This window comes from Bos indicus, chromosome X (genome assembly GCF_029378745.1).
Source record: "Bos indicus isolate NIAB-ARS_2022 breed Sahiwal x Tharparkar chromosome X, NIAB-ARS_B.indTharparkar_mat_pri_1.0, whole genome shotgun sequence".
Classification (NCBI taxonomy): Eukaryota; Metazoa; Chordata; class Mammalia; order Artiodactyla; family Bovidae; genus Bos; species Bos indicus.
Genome location: NC_091789.1, coordinates 58,702,394 through 58,723,793, shown reverse-complemented (window position 1 = coordinate 58,723,793; position 21,400 = coordinate 58,702,394). Strand labels below are relative to the sequence as shown.

The following is a 21,400-nucleotide window of genomic DNA, read 5'->3' as shown; positions in this document are numbered from 1 at the left end:
CTTATAGTGTTATTGATAGAATTTTATCATTCTTTTAACATCCAAGGAATCAGTAGTGATGTCCCCTCTTTCATTCCTGATACTGCTCATTTGTATCTTCTCTGTTTTTCTTGGTTATCTAAGCTAAAATCTTATCAAAACCTTTTCAAAGAAGCAGATTTAGGTTTCATCGATTTACTCTATTATAGTTTCCTTGTTTTCAATTTTGTTGATTTCTCTAATATTTATTTGATTTCTTCTACTTGTTTTGGATCTGATGTGCTCTTCTTTTTCTGGTTTTCTAATGTGAAAACTTGAGTTATTGATTCTGGTAAAGGGGATGGGGGAAATGTTGGACTCCATTGTTGCCAGAACTGGAAAATTACTACTTTTTAATAGTTTTCATATATGAATAAGTTTTAAATCTTTAATAAACATTTTGATCCAAAGATGCCTTATATTTTATAAAATATTTAATTATTGCAGGTTATTTTAGCCTGAGTGTCCACAAAAGAGAGTTTGACACAAAAGTTTTCATTTGAGTAGCTCATTTGGAAAGTGGTTCTAGTAAGTCAGAGTAAGGAAAACATATGTGAGAGCTGGACAATAAAAAAGGCTGAGTGCCAAAGAATTGATGCCTTTGAACTGTGGTGTTGGAAAAGACTCTTGAAAGTCCCTTGAACAACAGGGAAATCAAACTAGTCAATCCTAAAGGAAATCAACCCTGAATATTCATTGGAAGTACTGATGCTGAAGCTGAATCTCCAATACTTTGGCCACCTGATGTGAAGAGCCAACTCATTGGAAAAGACCCTGATGCTAGGAAAGATAGAAGGCAGGAGGAGGAGGGGACAACAGAAGATGAGATGGTTCGATGGCATCACCAACTCAATGGACATCAGTTTGAGCAAACTCCGGGAGATGGTGAAGGACAGCGAAGCCTGGTGTGCTGCAGTCCATGGGGTCACAAAGAGTCAGACATGACTGAGTGACTGAACAACAACATGGTTAAGCAAGGAAGGAGGAAAAGTCAAACAGTGGTATGTTAGACATTGCACATCACTATAGGCAAGTGGTGCTTGACCCTATGGGGCTAAAGTTGGCATCCATATTTGTGATGATGAATAACTACCACCTCTAAGATAGAGTGGATGCAGTGTATTCTATGTAGAATGAGGTAGCTGAATGATATCCTTGAAGGAAAGGATGGAATTGAGTGTCCAGCATCAGATGTTGCTCTTGGGGAGTTATACATTTAGAAGTGGGAGTAGCTTGATCACCCATGGAGAGAACCAGTGTTGTTGAACTCAAGCTTAGGCTCCAACCCTGCCACCAAGATAGTTCATGGGCTCATTGTGCCAGAACCACGATGACTGAGGAGAGAAGCTGTTTGATATCCACATGAGTCATCAGATACACTTGGTTTTTAACTGCCTTCTCTACAGTCAGTTCCTTGGGTGACCATTAATTACAGAGTGAAGAACCTGATGTAATGCTCACATTTCCGCCAACTGGAAGTTTCCTGCTTCAACATTATTCTACTCTGACTGAAACTGAAGTGTGGCGGCAGTCCATTTACAGCTATCATCAATATTTAATGCTCACACATCTGTGCACTAAGTTTGAGATTAATAATTTCCTCTTCCAGTAGTTGTTCAGAGACTACCCCCTGCCTCATGAGGAGCATCATTGTAACAGCAGTCAAAGGCATGAGGGTTTGTGCAGTCAGCCAATTTATTTGTGCTTTCTCAGGCTGGATCCTGGAGCATGTCCATGGTACTATGGACTGCTGTTGAGTTTGCCAGATCTTATCACTTGGTGAGTATCATAAGGTTCAGCTTGTGGTGGCCAGATCCTGTCGTATAGAACCTTACTTGCTATCTCTTGGTAAGGCACTCCATATATATTTCTACTGAACTCAATAGCATGTAAGGAGCTATGTTTTAATTGGCAAGCAGTTTACTGACATAGGAGATATGAATTTTGCTCAGAACCTCAGGATTCTGTGTTGTAACTCCCATATTATGGCTTAGAATGACTTAGATAATGCTTCCTTATCCATCATAGATTCTGTAAGCATTATAAGATATACTGAGGCATATGGCCTGAGTAACAGAAGAATTTGCACTGCAGATCTGAAAACGTGATAGGGGACCAAGTCTGTTAACATCAAACTTTTTGACTTGTCAAGTCTCATGTTTTTCTTTTCATACAAAAGAACTGTTCATATATCTAGCCCTGGAATACTATCAATAAAGCATTACCACAGACTTCTGTCAGTCAAACTAGTTTGATTCCCCTCTAACTGTGCTTCCCATTATGGTAACTATACTTGTCCCTGAGATTTTGTGCAGCAACCTGGGCTGTGAAATCTTATTATTTCCATTTGAACATAGTTTACTTCTAATGATGACTTGCAGAGGAGAGCATGACTTTTATAAAAATGTCAAATGTTTCCCTTCACCAATGTCAAGTGTTCCTCCTCACTACTTTATTATAGTAGTGTCTTCTCTGCCCTCTCAAGGAAATATACTTTAGAGATAGGTCCTCTTTTCTCATGTTATTCATGTTATGAAGGTAATTATTTCTAATGCCTTCATTCCTTTTGACCTTTTCAACAATTCCTCAGTATTCTGGCAAGCAAGTTCTAATATCTTCTATCTCATTTACCACACATAGCCTGTTGCCCAAGCTTCAACATGTCACCCAAACAGCATATGTAAAGGCAGCTCCAGGTCATTGACCTCTGAGTCATAAGTATGTACTCCCATGTCAGTGAGTCCTCAAAATTCATTCTAACATGTACTATCCCAGTTCACACAAGTACCTATTAGCCTGTTCCTAGAGCTCATTCTGGATATTCCACCTGAACAGAGACTGCATTTTGGTCTTGTGCTGTGATAACCTTACCCTTGCCATGAGTTGGAAGCAGTGAAAAACATCAGTGTTGGCTGTTGAGTAAGACAAGCAGTCTTTTCGAGGCAGCTGCCTTAGGTGAGGCTATTGCCCTGGTTTCCAGGGACAGGGAGGTTGCTCTCCAATAGTTAGGGTTAGGGGGCTACTTTTGCCAGACTGAGTGTACAGAGGATGATAGGGATTCAAATTTTTTCACTCATTACTATTCCAGGTCTCAGAGGTCTACTCTTTCCTTATTAGGATGCATATATTGATATAGAGATCTAAGTGTTATGTGGAAAATTCTGAAAGAGATAGGAATATCAGACCACCTGACCTGTCTCTTGAGAAATCTGTATGCAGGCCAGGAAGCAACAGTTAGAACTGGGCATGGAACAACAGACTGGTTCCAAATTGGGAAAGTATGTCAAGGCTGTATATTGTCACCCTGCTTATTTAACTTATATGCAGAGTACATCATGAGAAACAGTGGGCTGGATGAAGCATAAGCTGCAATCAAGATTTCTGGGAGAAATATCAATAACCTCAGACATGCAGATGACACCACCCTTATGGCAGAAAGTGAAGAAGAACTAAAGAGCCTCTTGATGAAAGTGAAAGAGGAGAGTGAAAACATTGGCTTAAAGCTCAACATTCAGAAAACTAAGATCATGGCATCCAGCCCCTGCGGGGAGCGAGCTCCACCCATGGCAAAGGTCATGAGGAAGGAGGCTCAGCATACGCAAAGGCGGGATCGAGCCTCAGGAGTCCCCCTGGAAATTCTTGAGCATTTACACCCAAAACCAGAGTCTGCCTACTTTCTGCTTTGTGCCTTCACCTACACCTCTGACTTTACGGGGGGCTGTCCCCCACTACCTCTCTGAAAAAAGAGTTAGCTTACAGCTCCAGTTAATAATTCCTGGGTGTGACACTGTTTCAACCTACAAACTCCTTTGGAAGTCCTCTAGCCTGCCTGAATAGGTTTTTCCGGCCACATGTGATTGTTCAGAGCCTCCCAACTGTGAGAGGCAGGAGATGTTCTAAACTGTCTAAACACAGATTCCTTTGAGTAGTTAAAAGATTGATTAGAAATTGTATTGGTGAAGGTTTTTTCACTTATTGGGCCAATGTTTGCTGCTAAGTCTCCATACTCCTTACCTACTGTGTCCTTGGCAGTGTATTGACTGATATAATGGGTGTATAGAAATGTAAGTAGTAGCCTCAATGTTTGTAACCTTGGACCCTTGAGTTAATTCTTTTCTTGATTGAGCCCACCTCACCTTTGCCCTATAGGAATGCAGCTTTGTCCAATGCTTTTTTGGAGGCTGGTGCCTGACTTTGGAATAATCACCTTTAGAGAAAGATAAGTTTCTTAAAATGTTAACAGGCCTCCTGGCCAGAAGATGATGTAATTCACCTGAACTTTTGCATATGATAAGTTTGAAAGCCTGGCTTCGATTAGGACCAGGAACTGCTGTCCTTGCATGACTCCACCCCTTCCCCCATTATCCTCTATGCACAACTTAAGGTATAAAAACTACTTTGGAAAATAAAGTGCGGGCCTTGTTCACTGAAACTTGGTCTCCCCATGTCGCTCTTTCTCTCAAATTCTGACTGAGTCTCCATCTGGAGAGCGGAACCCGCCATGCTTACTAATTATGCCTGGGCTTCTAAGATCGACCGGGGAGGCCTCAGTGTCTCCTCTCCTTCAGGAGACCGGAAGGACGCCTGCGGCCTACGTAAGTGGTGCAAACTTCTTGTCTTGAAGTTTTATTGGTCTCCCGCGTAAACCAAGCTACTCAGCCTCTTTTCTCCACTAAAATTTTCCTACTGGGCTATCCTCATCCTATTACTCTTTATATCTTTGATAAAATATTTAAATAAATAGGTTGCCGATGCCGTCCCCACTTCGAATACCCTGGATCAGCCAGGGCTGGTCCCCGGCAAGCCCCATCACTTCATGGCAAATAGATGGGGAAACAGTGGAAACAGTGGCAGACTTTTATTTTTGGGGGCTTCAAAATCACTGCAGGTGGTGACTGCAGCCATGAAATTAAAAGGTGCTTCTCCTTGGAAGGAAAGTTATGACCAACCTAGGCAGCATATTAAAAAGCAGAGACATTACTTTGCCAACAAAGGTCTGTCTAGTCAAGGCTATGGTTTTCCCAGTAGTCATGTATGGATGTGAGAGTTGGACAGTGAAGAAAGGTGAGTGCCAAAGAATTGATGCTTTTGAACTGTGGTGTTGGAGAAGACTTGAGTCCCTTGGACAGCAAGGAGATCCAACCAGTCCATCCTAAAGGAGATCACTCCTGAGTGTTCATTGGAAAGGCTGATGTTGAAGCTGAAACTCCAATACTTTGGCCACCTGATATGAAGAGCTGACTCATTTGAAAAGACCATGATGCTAGGAAAGATTGAAGGCAGAAGGAGAAGGGGACAACAGAAGATGAGATGGCTGGATGGCATCACCTACTCAATGGACATGAATTTGGGTAAACTCTGGGAGTTGGTTATGGATAGGGAGGCCTGGTGTGCTGCAGCCCATGGGGTCACAAAGAGTCAGACACGACTCAGCGACTGAACTAAACTGGTGTTATGAATGCAATTTCCATGCAGGTCTGCAACCTTGGAATTAGAATCAGGGTCTGCTATTCAGCATTCTCTCTTATGACTGGCAATGAGGGTCTTCTTAATCCAATGGATTAGGGTGAATGACAGGCTGTGTATTCCCATTAGACACACAAACCTAGATTACAGATCCAGTTTAGGGCACTCTTAGAGCCTGCCCTAAAAACCACTTGAGGCTGAAAGGGATTTCTGAATTCATGCTGAGCTGGAAGCCAAATTCATCTATTTCCACATTCCAAATGCCAACTCACTCAAAAGTGAAAGTGTAAGTCGCTCAGTTGTGTCCGATTCTTTGCAACCCCATGGACTATACAGTCCATGAAATTTTCCAGGGCAGAATACTGGAGTGGGTAGCCTTCAGGAGGAAAATAAATGTATATTTGAGGCACATCACCCTTATTTCAATATATGCCACAGTATAAAAAACATCCTAGGAGCAATTTAGGTGCTCTTCCTTTACCCCAAGGTGCAATCCCTGGTAACTCAGACAGTAAAGTATTTGCCTACAATGCCGGAGACCCAGGTTCGATCCCTGGGTCAGGAAGATCCCCTGGAGAAGGAAATGGCACCCCACTCCAGTATTCTTGCCTGGAAAATCCCATGGACTGAGGAGCCTGGTAGGCTACAGTCCATGGGGTCGCAAAGAGTTGGACACAACTGAGCGACTTCACTTTCACTTTCACTTTCTTTCACTTGCCTTTACCCCAAACCAGACACCCAGGAACTCACAAATATGGGGAATCCTGGGGCTCTGTTTTTCAAATACAGACAGTCTATAACATTAAGAAATATTTCCCACTATTATGATGAAGTGTATCACTATTATAAGGAAGAAGTGATCTAAGATGACTCAGGTCATCTGGTTCACTTTAAATCTGGCATCTTAAATCCCCAGAGCAGAGCTTTAAACCACACATCGCTTTTTTTCTGACTCACAATCGTATGACTAAATGAATGAATAAATGAACCAGGTAGTAAAGAGATATGAGAACCAAGGAGATAGAGTTAGCTCCACTGAGAAAATAGAAGGTGAGTAATATATTATATTCAAAGGAACACATTATAGAGTAAATACAGTGTGTTTTCCCAGGGTATAAGGCCCACATATACTGTGGTGGTGGTCTGTTGTCAAATGATCCTCAGGATCATGAGGAAACAATGTGGATTGATTCAGGCTGTAGGCCCGAGGAGTCTTGGTCATTGTCAGGCAGGAGACAGGGTCTAGAGAAGGTTCTGTGGAATCTGAAGCTTATATACTTTTGAAGGTTTTCTTTTAAAATAACACAAAATCAATCACAACAGTGAGTATTTATTTTGAATGATAATGTATAACAAGCATTAAAATTATGACAACTGCAATAAGAAAAATTCCAAACAAATCATGTGTGTGTGTGTGTGTGTGTGTATGCAGAAACACCTGCACAATCTGAAGTATGGTGAAGTGAACATCCAAGGTGAAAGGTATAATAGTTTTATTGAAAAGCAAAACATCAAATTTCTGCAATTTTTACATAAACACAAGGCCATGTGAACACATAACAAAACCCCAGGAGTGACATTTGTGCCACTTTCAAAAATGCAGACAGGTTCACATTAAGCCTTTAGGATTTAATTTTACATCAAGCTTTTAAAATAAAATAGCTCTCAATATTTATTCTCACTAAAAGTCTTATTTCAAGTTAGAATAAACAGTTTATTGACTTCAGACTTTAATTTTCAATTGTGTATTTTTAAACATGTTGGGATAATTGTCATATTTGTCCAAACAGAGACTTTTTATGTGACCCATTTCCAAATTCACAGATTCTGGTCCATAATTCTTTCTAGTAATGTGGAATGATTTACCAGTTGGAATTTATATTATTGAAAGCAACTGGAACTACTGTACAAATAAGCCAGATGATAAAAAATGCTTGGTTTGAAGCAAGCAACTCTGTATTTGGAGATACAAGATTCAGAACAAAGTGCTTGCATTTTCTACAGTTTATATCAAACTAGGTGGGCTCTTAAGCAGTCAGTCTGGACTCATACATCTAGAGTAGCCAGACCATGAATATAATGATTCTAGCTGCCTTCTATATGTGGTCAGAAGGCTATATTAAGATATAGCCAATGTTAGTTATGAAGGCAGGAGAAAGCCTGTCTGTTTTAAGAAACTGTTCTGGCTATTGAACAATAGACACTCCCACACATGGAACTTCATGGAACTGTAGAATGAATAATCCTGTTCAAGGCTGCCAAAATTATTTTCTGCATGCTGAGATGTTATTCACACACACATCGACTGCATGCAGATAATCCATTTACTTTATTTTTGAAGTCCAGATTGTTTTCTTGAAAAAGCAATTGCACTCAGTTGTAATATATAGCAAAGCATCTCTATCTTTGGTTCTATATCTCAGAGATATTTTTCCAAAAATAAATAAGCTTGACAGGAAAAATAATTCAGCTATCTTAAGAGAAAGTCTAATATTTTATAAAAATTAAGCAAAAATATATGATTGATGCTTTTTTTCTAATTATCTTGCTTAATATCTCATACCAGTGCAACTTTAATATTAAAACGATCGCGCACAGTATATTTAACTATACAGCATAGACACAAAAATGTCAAAAAACAAAATAGTACTCTCCGTTATTAATCATATTGGAATTATGCTTTCTAAAAATGCACAGGAAAGTAGAACTGCTAAAATATGTTAATAATCTGATGTTGAAGAAGTGAAAGAAAAGGAAATGAAGACGCAGAACAGGTCATAGATCCTAGATATTGCAAAAAGAAGTGAATATATCACCCAAAGTCTCCCATTTCTGGAAAAAATATGTTAGAATAATTCAGAGATTTTTCTTTTAAACTAGAATCTATGGAAGCTCCCTGTTACTGGACCCTCAGAAGATTTAATGATCTTCCTTTGTTAATGGTTTCCGCCTCTTTTCAAACAAGATTTTTGAATCAAATAATTCTCTTTCCCTGTATCCTAGAGATGGCCCCTTCAGATACTTTGCTTCTGCTGCCTTGTAATCTAATCCATCAACAGCAGAAATTGAACAGATGATTGCTTCTGGCAGAAGAACTTCCAGGATAAATTTAATTTTATCATTTCTTATCCGAGTCAGCATTTTTTCATCTATTTGTTTGTAGACTTCTTGTAAATATTTCACCACCTCATCCAACTGATCTTCATCTTCAAAGTATGTTTCAATACAGGGTGTGAATCTATGTGCATTCAAGAATGATTTCAGCCACCTGGACCCTTTCGTGCCATTTAAAATGGCTAAGAGATGGCTCTCTGTTCCCTTTGCATTCACGATGAAGTCCACTAGGTTTTTGTTGGCTCGGTCCCGAGCAGACTTCATTCGGTCTGGAAGAAGTTTCTGGAAGGACATTTTCTTGGTCTGGGAAGTCACAGACATTGATCCCCCAGTATTTTCATTTTGCAGCTTTGGAAATAAATTCCTGAAGGTATCCTGTTTGATTATTTTCCTAACTGGATAACTAATGTCAGCAGCGTAATACTCAAAAAATGAGCCTGCAAAAGAACCACAACCTAATCTAACTCTGTAGTCACAAATAAGCGAGATGCACCAGTCAATACTTTCACTGTATTCCTCCCTGGCTTTCTCCACTAGTGCCTGCTTCTCTTTACAGTCAAATTTCTTTAATCTTCTAAAAGGCACTCTAACGCCTCTTTTTTCAGGATTCATATTTGCCTCAACAAAAACCACACTTGCTTTTCTCTCTTTTCGCCTGATGCTTTTTATCACTGATGGCCAAAATGGATATTTTTGATACTTAAACCAGACAATCATCCCTGTCTCAAATGAACGTTGCTCATAATTAAAAAGGAAACGTGGAAGTTCTTCATCTTCTTCATCGTCATCTAATATGGATGCAGCAATCGAACTTATACGCGCTGACTTGTCAGAAGCTTGAAATTCTTCCTCAAATTCCTCAAAATCCAGTCTCTGAAGATTTCTTTCATTACTCCCGAGGAGTGAATAATCCCCAGAATGGCTAGAGGCACTAAACGAAACCTGCTGTTCCTGTGAAGAAGGCTGAGGGAATGCCTCAGCATCCATCTCTGATTCCACAGTAGGTTGATTCTGGCTGGCAACTGAGCATGGATCAGAGGGACCCTCTCCAGGATCTTCAATATTCTCTGAGAAGGCAGAGCATTCAGAAGAAGCGGCCAGGGCCTCTGGGTAGATGTCTTCTGGCTCCTCTTTTAAAGCTTTGGGCACAATGAAGCCATCTGATGGTAAAGTTGGACTGAATTTTTCTTCTTTAACATATACATCTTCCTCTTTAATTGTGGAAAGCAAAGGCAAAATTGAGAGGTCAATCTTTTTCTTGCTCTCTTTTTCATCCTCATCTTCCAAAAGTGAAGGGAAAGTCTGGCACCAGCTGAGGTTTTGTGATGATTTTGTTTCCGTTTCATTTGGAATATTATCAATCATTGCATGCACCTGTGATTTATCATCATCCAGGGAATCATCACTCTCTGATGATACTAACAGGATTGTTGAATTTTCATTTTCCTCCAGACACTTTGGTAAGTCTCCTTCTCCTTCGTGCTTCCGATACTTTTTACGAGGGGGTGAATCAGATGGCTTTTGTGGTATGTTTTGAGACAGTATAGTGGTCTCTTCCTCATCTGAACTGCTTACTTGAATCAAATTTGTTCTCTCATTCAGAATATCCAGTGCCATTTTTAGTGACCTGGCATAGGCTGTTTCCTCTCCAGGTGGGTCACTGACCTCTGACTGTGTGGCTAGTGAGGAGGCAATAGCTTCAACTTGAGATTTAGTTAGGATCTTTGTTTCTGTGCTTTCCATTTGAATTTTTTCATCCAGTGAGAGTATTTGAACTTCCAGGGAAAATACCTTTTTTCTCTTACTATTTGATGAAGCCTCAGATCGGGACAAAACTTTTGCTGGCCACAACTGGTCTTGCCAATTGCATAAGACATACTCAGCATCCATTATGATTTAGATTTATGTGCCAAGAGGTTAATATTAGAGATTTATGTGTCTGGCTATTCTCGTCACTGTGAAGGAAGTCCCTACCACAAACAATACTTTGACCAATGCCCCTTTTAGAACTACAAAGAGTTACAAAGTGTTTATAGCTTGTGTAGCCTGTTGTCCTCCAGCTGAACTTCCCAAGGATGCTTGAACACGTTGTTTGAATGGACAATATGGAAGATACTGAAATAGCAAAAAGGAAAAGAAAAGTATCAGCAAATAAAATTATTTTGCCAAAGTAGGTGAGCAATTGCAAATAGAGAAGAGACAGACAGACAGTGGGGTATCAGATGGAGGAGGAAAATGCAGAATAATATAAGGTGCGGGATAAGAATTGGAAAAGTGTTTTTATAACATCTCAAAGAACTTACTTTCATTATTGCACATGATTATTAAAGTGTGACTCTATGTGCGTGATGACAGAAGTGGTGTGTCAGGAACTCTATATATTAGACATTTTGGGACTGGTGCCCCTAATGTTATACCTAGAGAAGCAGGACTCTGAACTTGGTGTGCATCAAACTCATCTGGAGAATTCTTAAAACTAGATTTCTAGGCCCTATCCTGAGAATGGCTGCCAGGTTCACATATTGGATGAGGTAATTATCAAGGATTTTTTGAGAGTCAGGTGGCTGGCTAGGACTTCAGGTAGAAATCTGATTAGTCTCTGGCATGAATTCTTCATAGCAGTTTGACACATGAGATTCCTCCCCCAAGAAGCTACTACTTTTAATTACAAAACATTATGGCTACAGAACAGGGAGCAAAATGAATTACATCTTAAATTCTCAACCTAACATGATTTTAATATGAAATGTAGTTTTTAATATTGCTAAGGCTTTAGAGAAAGAAGCAAAATAAATTATACCCTGAGTTCTCAACATGTTTTTAATGTGAAGTATTTTGCAAAATGAAAAGAGCCTTACCCAATGTCACGTGGATCAGGAAGGGTCTGTCTCTGTGATCTGGTTGTCTTGATTCTTACTCCAAAAAGAGACAGGCTGTCTAAAAGGAAACAGGGAATTAAATTAAGTGGCCAAGGCATAAAGAAACTTTTCTACCAAAACTTTAGCACACATGTCATTTAGAAACACAGGAATGAAATGAAATCTTATCTATGATGTAGATATTTATTGTCCTCCTTGTTTATATTATTTTAACTTCTCTCTGAGTGATACAGTTATGATATCTGGTTCATGTTTAAATCATATTTCTCAGGAAAAGTGAGAGGCAAAGACAAGAAAGGGAAGTAACAATTGCCTTGTGTCTACTATGCCCTTCCCTGATGGCTCAGAGGATAAAGAATCTGCCTGAAATGGAGACACAGGAAACAAGGAATCAATCCCAAGGGAAAATACCCTGGAGAAGGAAATGGCAACCCATTCTAGTAGTCTTTCCTGAAAAATCCCATGGACAGAGGAACCTGGTCGCAAAGAGTCAGACATGACTGAGTGACTAAACACATACACACTACTATGAACAAGACTACAGGTTTTGTTTGAATCCTCAAATCAACCACTATGTGAATTTTTCATCCTTTACACATATAATTTTTTCAACAGAATTTTATTCACACTATACCTGCTGTCTCCCAGTTCACTCATACAAAATATGTTTCATTGCTTTATTGTCCGCTTCATAAAAATGGTTGCCTGGAGAAAATTTAGGAAATTTGGCCACCGCCATCTTGTGACCAGAAGCAGAACTGCAGATCTTGCAGGTGCTGTACACAGAGCTTCAGTTGCTCAGATTTTTCTTATGAGAGAAGGATGGGAACTACATTTAGCCAGCCAAGAGTCTTTCCAGGCTTATGCTATGCTATGCTAAGTCACTTCAGTCGTGTCCAACTCTGTGCAACCCCATAGACGGCAGCCCACCAGGCTCCCCCGTCCCTGGGATTCTCCAGGCAAGAACACTGGAGTGGGCTGCCATTTCCTTCTCCAATGCATGAAAGTGAAAAGTGAAAGTGAAGTCGCTCAGTCGTGTCCGACTCTTAGCGACCCCATGGACTGCAGCCCACCAGGCTCCTCCGTCCATGGGATTTTCCAGGCAAAAGTACTGGAGTGGGGTGCCATTGCCTTCTCTGTTCCAGGCTTAGAGAACTTTCTAAGTTCAAGGGGTTTGCTGTGTAGGATAAGAGGATCATAATGTCTTCAACTATAATCTTTCTGGTTATAAAACATGCAGAAGCTTATTAAAAATCAAAAAGATGCAAAAAGATGTAGGTAAAACTAAGTACAAGCTTCTATATAAATAATCTGAATATTTTCCATTTTCCAGACTTTTTTACATGTATAGATAAATGCATACCATTTCAAAACAACATCAGATCTCTGATGTTGAGCAGTCTGAACATTATTCTACCTAAGTGTTTTTCACATGATTTATGAATTACTTTAAATGAGTTTTTTTTCTCTCACATTTGTAACATTTTATCTCAGTATTTTCCCTGATGATGTAAACAAGTAAATGTGTAAGAATATATTAATACTCTAAAATTAGACAGCAGTAAAGCTAGTCCTATCTGTCCAGCTACACAAATAAATATTCATGTTAATAGTATGGCAGGTATGTTTTCCCAGAATTGGCTGCATGAATTATATAGTAGCATATATATGTTCTGCTAACACACATATTTAATTTTGTGAGATAATGTTACAATTGTATGCTACAATTTACTTTTTTCACTTTATTTCTCAGACATTTCAAATCTCTACATGTAGAGATTTACGTCTTTATTTTCGAGACACATAGTATTCCACTGTATGAATGCACCATGACCTATAATATTTTTTAAAACTGCTAATAGAAATAAACCAAATCCTCTGTCTCAGTCTTAAAAAACTTTAAAGATACAGAAAATGGTTATTGCTGACCACATCTATACCTGTGATCTGAAAGAATGAGTTGCAAGGAAGATACAGACAGGGCTGTAGCCAACACAGCAACCAGGCTACACACTTGATTATGTCCAGGAAAATTTCCACTATTGGCAAAACATGGGGGGTCATGTCTGCATGTCTGTGTGTGTCTATGAATGCTTATGTGTTTGAAGCAAATTGGATATGCTGTCAGCTTCATTTTTCTTTCATGATTATAAAAGTAATCATGGGGAGATGCTAATATTGGCTAGGAATTAATATTAAAATAGTAACTTGACTATCCAGAAATGCTGAATAACATGGGAGCTTATTTTCTCCCAGATTTTTTAAATCATGCGAATATACATGCATATATATGTATAAGTGTCTTCACTCAAATACATACTTGTTCCCCTTTCCATGTTCATGTACAGGTGACACACACATAGTCTATGTGCCAATCAAATTATAGAAGTATTTCCCCCCAAGCTGCCATACATTTTTATCCATCATTTTCTGTGTAAATTAATAAATGCTTAAACATTCAAACAGTAACAGAATGTCTAGCAATATAAACATGGAATGACAAGTCAATAAATTAGCATGAATGCCTGTGCTGCACTGAAGTCTTAATATAGAGGCTGTAATCTGATCACTCCTTCTTCCACTTGTAGACTTTTAAAGGATTGGGAGATACACAAATTCCAAAGGATTAATTCTTTCACAATGCCAACAATTATCTCAAATCCACACACCTTTCCCACCACTTTAAAACCACTGTTCCTATTTCTCTCATCTTCATCCTAGGGTCCTGAGAAATCCCTATAAAATAACTAGATTTAAGACAGCCATTACATCCCAGGGACGGGGGAGCCTGGTGGTCTGCCATCTATGGGGTCACACAGAGTCGGACACGACTGAAGTGACTTAGCATAGCATAGCATAGCATAGCATTACCTTGAAGCTTCTTGTCAGCTGCAGCCTGGTGAAATGCTGCTCCTCCCCCAAGACTGGCCAGGTACAGCTCGCTCCGAACCTTCTCAGAGAACGCTGCGCCCCCTCCCTGTGATGAAGTCAGATGATCCTTCTCTGAATTAGGGGAGGGAGAATTGCCAAATTAAATTGCTGAAGTATAAAAGGGTAGAACGGAGAAGGCGATAGCACCCCACTCCAGTGTTCTTGCCTAGAAAATCCCATGGACCGAGGAGCCTGGTGGGCTGCCATCTATGGGGTCGCACAGAGTCGGACACGACTGAAGCGACTTAGGAGCAGCAGCAGCAGCAACAAAAGGGTAGAAATGTTCCTTTTTAAAGAACTTGAAAGTGAATTAGCAACAAGTGTCTGTTTAATTTCCCTTAGGGTGGTGATTTCTTGGGGGAAAAAGGGTGTAAATCACTTTACTTTAAAAAAAAGTCTGATTTAAACTATTTCACCATGTTGTTTTTTTTTTTTTTTTTCCCTTGCCTTCTCTTCATCTTACCTTGGTAGGTCAATTTAAAACCCAGCTGGTCATGCTTCATTAAAACAGTTCACTAAGGATGTTGATTTGGATCGCACTAAAACTGTACACAGTTTTAGGGAACATGACTTATAATTTTCAAATCTGTTTTCAGGACATGGTATGTCTCTCCTTTTATTCAGTTCTTTTCTTAAATGCTTCAGAAATTTCTAGTATATCTTCAAGGAACATGGATATTTCTGACCAGAGGCTGGAAATCACTGGTTTGCAGGCAAATACCCATTTCATATACCCTCATCAATAACTGGAAAATCCTCCTTCTTATATTTTATTAGTATTTTTCACTCACACAAATCTATGTGGGGAAATTAATTTTTAAAAATTTACAAGTATTTGTTTTCTGTATGTCTGAAACATATCTTGCACACTTTTTTCATTAAAATTCTCCTGTGTTAGATTAAAATTCAGCTGATTTAACTTAGAAAGCTAATTTAAAATATTGCTAGGGATAATTTTGGAAATGAAAATATTTGGGAATGAAGTGTTTTATTTGACTTCTGTATTATCTAATACATATTTATATAGAAATTTATTGTTATATATTTTATATAAAATTTATTTATATAAACTAAATACACACACACACACACATATATATATATAATCTCCTATTACAGTAGAAAAAGTAAACTAATACATTGGCCAAAGAGAATGACTACATGCTCCTGATTAATTTAGAACCCAGTTCAACATCTAGAAATACACATACTTAACAAATGTCTGACAGCATTCAATGTGTAAGCCCCTTTCAAATCTAGAATGTGAGATGTAAAGGGACACAAGATATGATGGGTTGTTAAGATCTCAGTTCTAGGGTTCTCCCAAACTTTGGATGATGTTAGATATCCCTCTGACAAAGCAGCCAAGGCCTTTATTTTCTGTGGTTGGTTAGTATCTACAGTAAGTTTTACTTTATTTCTTTTTTAGAGAGGTGTAGAAAACACTTTTATTAGTCTTGACTAGGTATCTATGGAAACAACTCTATATTAGCACTCAAAATACATAATCATTTTTTGTTGTTAAGTGTACAGTATAGTGGGTCACGGGCTTCTCTGGTGGCTCAGCTGGTAAAGAATCCGCCTGCAATGTGGGAGACCTGGGTTCAATCCCTGGGTTGGGAAGATCCCCTGGAGAAGGGAAAGGCTACCCACTCCAGTATTCTGGCCTGGAGAATTTCAAGGACTGTATAGTCCATGGGGTCTCAAAGAGTTGGACACTACTGAGCAACTTTCACAGATAGTGGTTCACAATTTTAAAGATTATACTCCATCTACAGTTATTATAAAATACTGGCTATATTCCTTTTGCTGTACAATAGTCTTTGTAGCTTATTTTATACATAGTAGTTTATACCTCATAATCCCCTACTCCTATATTGTCCCTTCCCACTTCTCTATTTCCACTAATAATCATTAGTTTGTTCTCTTTATCTTGTGAGTCTGTTTCATTTTTGTTATATTTACTAGTTTGTGGTATTTTTTAGATTCCGCATGTAAGTGATATCATACAGTATTTGTCTTTCATTTAGCATAATACCCTCTAAGTCCATCCATGTTACTGCAAATGGGAAAAGTTCACTCTTTTTTATGGCTGAGTAGTATCTCATTGTATATATACCACATCTTCTTTATCCATTTATCTGTTACGTACAGTTAGGTTGCACTCGTATCTTGGCAATAGTAAATAATGCTGCTGCTACAAACATTGGAGTGCATGTATGTTTTCAAATTAGTGGTTTTGTTTTGGTTTTTGGATATATACACAGGAGTGGAACTACTGGGTCATATGGTACTTCTATTTTTAGTTATTTTGAGAAACTGCCATACCGTTTTCCACAGCGACTGCACCAGTTTACGTTCCCACCAACAGTATACAAGGGTTTTCTTTTCTCCACATCCTCACCAAAATTTGTTGTGTTCTTTATTTATAATAGTGATTCTGATAGGTGTGAGGCGGTATCTCATTGTGATAATTTGGGGGATGCAGTGTTTTATTTGGCCTCTGTATTATATAATATGTAAATGTATATAAATATATATTTATATATAAATTTTATTTTATATACTTTATATATAAATGTGTATGTAAAACCACCTCTATGTAAGTATTAATATTAGAAAATATATAATAATAATGAAGATAATCCCCAGGCTAGTATTTTATTGACAGCTCTAATAGTTACAGTATGTAATCTTTTGTACTATGCTGCTGCTGCTGCTGCTGTTGCTAAGTCACTTCAGTCATCTCCGACTCTGTGCAACCCCATAGACGGCAGCCCACCAGGCTCCTCCGTCCCTGGCATTCTCCAGGCAAGAACACTGGAGTGGGCTGCCATTTCCTTCTGCAGTGCATAAAAGTGAAAAGTGAAAGTGAAGTCCTCAGTCGTGTCTGACTCGCAGCGACCCCATGGATTGCAGCCTACCAGGCTCCTCCATCCATGGGATTTTCCAGGCAAGAGTACTGGAGTGGGGTGCCATTGCTTTCTCCGTTTGTATTATAAACCACCCCTAAATCTCAGAGGCTCAGCCCCAAAAGAGTTTCTAACGCTGATGTCAATGTTCAACGGAGGTCATCAAGCAGCCAGAGAGGGAGAGGAGTCTCCGTTCTAAGCAGGCATTAAAAGACTCAAACTTCCTCCATTCTATGACCCTACCATATTCTTTGGCCTTGAAGTCCTCCACAGTTTTTGCACCTGGCTAACGAGGGTCACAAAAGATTCAGACACGACTTAAGTGACTAAACAACAACTACAAAGGATCTTATGAAGATGGTCATTGGAGAATCCCAGGAAAGGTTTCAGAGGCCAGGACCAGCAACATCATTATTGGTCACAGTCAACTAGATAAAACTGTTATAGAGGCTGGGGAATGTAGTCTCCTTATGACCCAGGGGGAAAATGAAACACAATTTGGTGAACACATAGCATTCTCTCTGCCAGAGGAAGTTTTCCCTTTCCATCTTTTATGAACTTTTGTTGTTTAATGTTTTTTTTTCTTTTCTTTTTCGGCTATGTAGCATATTTATAAAGACCAGGGCAGACATTTCTATTTGCCCACCCTACATTCACTTTCTGCATTCTTTGTCAGTAACAGAACTCCAGTTGCACTGAAGGTGGCAGTGTAAACTCTTAAAATATTTTTTCCCCACAATCCTCCAAATAAGCCCTGGCCACAAGATGGAATTTCTTGCCGAAGAATGTAAGCAGAAATAGTTGTGAAGATTCTAGAGAAGGTACCTCCAAAGGGAAAAACTGTCTTCTTGGGCTTTTTCTTTTTCCCTCACTTTCCCTCTTTCTCTTACTCCCCCCTAGAATTTGACCACAACAGGATTCAGACAGCCAATCTGGACCAAGAAATGATTTAGAAAAAGGAGGCAACTCATTAGGGATGAAAGATCCTGAACACCTGAATAATGGGTCCATCCCATTCCAATCACTTTAACCCAATGGAACAATACATTTCTATCTTACCTAGGTCACTGTGTTTTCAAGTCTCTAGTGGTAGGAAATAAAGTTGATCTTATATACAATTACCAACAAAAATAATATTATTATTATAGAATTAATCTTTTCAAAGCTTTCAAATTATTATTACATAATTTAAAGAGGATTACCAGGTTAGTATAAATATGAATTTATATAAATGAAGAGATATATTCAATTATATATTTTACAAGTAATATTTCTCATTCCGTCTTCTCATTTCACATGTTTTAGAAAAGTCAAGTGCACACAAAATGTGATCATTACATTAAGATTATACTCTTCTGTGTTTATTTTGTCTATTTTCTATATTGCATGCTCAGTCACTAAGTCATGTCTGACTCTTGGCAACCCCATGGACTGTATCCCACCAGGTTCCTCTGTCCATGGAATTTTCCAGGCAAGAGTGGGTTGCCATATCCTTCTGCAGGGGATCTTTTTCACCCAGAGATTGAACCCACATTTCCTGTGTCACCTGCAATGGCAGGGGCAGATTCTTGACCACTGAGCCACTTGGGCTAAATCAGAAAATACTACAACACCTCACCATTTTTCAAACAAAATACAAAGGAAAAGATTAATTCCTTGGACAATATTTTATGTTTCATTGTTCTATAGAAGGAGTGGGAGAAGAAGGATAACCAATAATAATTAATGCTACTACTACAACTACTATTAATGAAGATATAGAATAATTACAGATATAATAATATCTAACATCTATAGTTTTCCATGTGCCAGGTATTGTTCCCAGCACTTGACATATTATTTTATTTAATTATTAGATGGCTATTTCAGGTAGGAGAGTCCCATGCCCGAGTCATTCTGCATAACACGAGTAGTAATATTACTAATAATAATGACAAAGAATGAGAGAAACCAAAAGTGTTTTCTTACCATGAGCCAGGCCCTCTGCCAAGTGCTCTGTTTACAGAGTGCTCCCTCTATTCTCGCAAAATCTTGTTAGGTGGGTATTCTGAGTATTACCACTTTATAGATGAGGCATTAGAGAGGTTAATTAACTTTTACAAGGATACCTAGAGACTATTGGGCACATGGGATTTGAATCCACGTACTCTGACTCTCAAGTCCATGTTTTTAATCACTAAAACACACTGAACCTACCTCATCCAAATGAAAAATGCTCTATAAATGTGGACTGGATGAATGGTGAATTAGTGAATTTGAAATAGCTATGTACTAGAAATCATGGAAACTTAAAAGAGAATCCTGTATTTAATTTAACATAAATTAGTCTTTTATAACATAATTATAAGAGTGAGTGACATCCCATCACTTTTGCCATATTCTACTGATTGGAAGCAAGTCATAGGTTCTGGCCATACTTAAGGGGAAGGAATTACATAAGGGGGTGGGTCACTTAGGGTGTGCCCACCACAATACTGTATGATTCCACTCATGTGACATTTTCAGAAAGAGGAAAACACAGTGACGTGATCAGTGGCTGTCAGGGATTACAGGTAGATGGAGGGTGTGATTACACATGGTTGGCACAGAAAGTTGTCAGGGTGATAGAATCTTCCACATCCTGGCTGTGACAGTGATTTTATGAATTTACACATATGTAAAATCCAAATAAGTGTATACAAAAAATCACATATTGTGTATGATGATTTAAGTATGATTTTAACATATATAATAAAAAATAAAAATTTAAATGGAAAAATTTAATAATTATTGTATAAAAATAAACTATTTATAAAAACATGCTTTAGAGATATGCTTCTCCCTGAAGCATATTTCATAACAAAGGAAAAAAAAATAACACCCATACATGTATTATTAGAAAGAATCAGTTCCATTTTGACTTAAGATACAATAAGCCATAAGAGAATGTCACCCATAATTTAATGATAAAAAATGTAAGTAATCCACAAAACCATAATATCCCTTGAGCTCATCACAGAACTGAGGTAAAATGAATTCCAAAGGGTAACCAGCCCCTTTGGCAAAGCATGGAGACAGAAGTAGCTGTCATGCAAGCAAGTTTAAAAAAAAATCAGCTGAACGCTTAATGAATTTTTAAAATCTTAAACTCTTAATGGGCTAGTGTCTCAGTAGTTTGGAATATGTGGCACCCAAGACACTTATACATTCACTGCCAAGTTATTTTTCAGTCCTTAACCAGAAGCACACAAACATGACTGTGGACAATGCAGAAGACCAAAAGAGCCCATGTCAGTGGTTCAGGTATGCAGGAGGCAATCAACTGTTGCTGGCAGACAGACATGAAGCCCCACACACTTATACAAACCCTTCTATGATGGGAAGCAAAAGTCTTAAGTCACCAGGGAAAAAGCAAAAGCCACCTTCCCAGGGAAGGGAAGATAGGAAACCCTCCTATCCCCAAAACAAAGGCAGAAATCCATAGCTGTTGGGGAGCAGTCAAAGCAAAAAACCTCTGCCCTTGAGGAGGAGCAGGAAACCTTTGAGTTCAGGATTCTCTATGAATAAAAAGCAGTGGTCAGCTACTGCTGAGGAAGGGGCAAGGTATCAACCTTAGATCCCTGGTTGTTCAGATGGTAAAGAATGTATCTGCAATGCAGGAGACCTGGGTTCAATCCCTGGGTCAGGAAGACCCCTTGGAGAAGGGAATGGCAATCCAACTCCAGTATTCTTGCCTGGAGAATTCCATGGACAGAGAAGCCTGGTGGATTATAGCCCATGGGGTCACAAAGAGTCAGACATGACTGAGCGACTAACACTAGATATAAATCAGAGGTTAGCTGCCATTTGGAGAGGAAAGAATGCTGAGAAAGTACAACCATCAGATCTAGCTACATAGGGCCTCCCTAAAGCTGAGGCTGGACAAAAAAAAACAAAGAACACTCCCTGCCTCACCAGGAACCTAGCATCTAACAATAACAGCAGCTCACTGCTAGAAAACAGGCAAGGGCATGAAGAGAGATACCACACTCCCCAACATGTGGCACAGATGTAAAGGAACTATTGAAAATTTAGAATTGAAAAAGACCACTGAGGAAAAAC

General features: G+C 38.8%; 1 protein-coding gene across 14 annotated transcripts in view; it reads right to left on the bottom strand.

Moving 5' to 3' along the window:
- The window catches only part of PWWP3B (PWWP domain containing 3B), a 171,869-nt gene that overhangs the window by 129,248 nt on the left and 21,221 nt on the right, over positions 1–21,400 (bottom strand). For 8 of the 14 annotated variants that reach the window (XM_019956200.2, XM_070784676.1, XM_019956197.2 and 5 more), the window contains 3 exons: positions 14,349–14,480; positions 11,457–11,535; positions 6,799–10,713 (listed from right to left, as the gene is read on the bottom strand). In XM_019956200.2, coding sequence (XP_019811759.1) covers positions 8,404–10,488 — 2,085 coding nt within the window. In that variant the 5' untranslated portion in view covers positions 10,489–10,713; positions 11,457–11,535; positions 14,349–14,480 and the 3' untranslated portion in view covers positions 6,799–8,403. Of the gene's footprint in view, positions 1–6,798; positions 10,714–11,456; positions 11,536–14,348; positions 14,481–21,400 lie in introns of those variants that run through there. The other 6 variants (XR_011565365.1, XR_011565364.1, XM_070784678.1 and 3 more) reach the window with 4 other exon arrangements.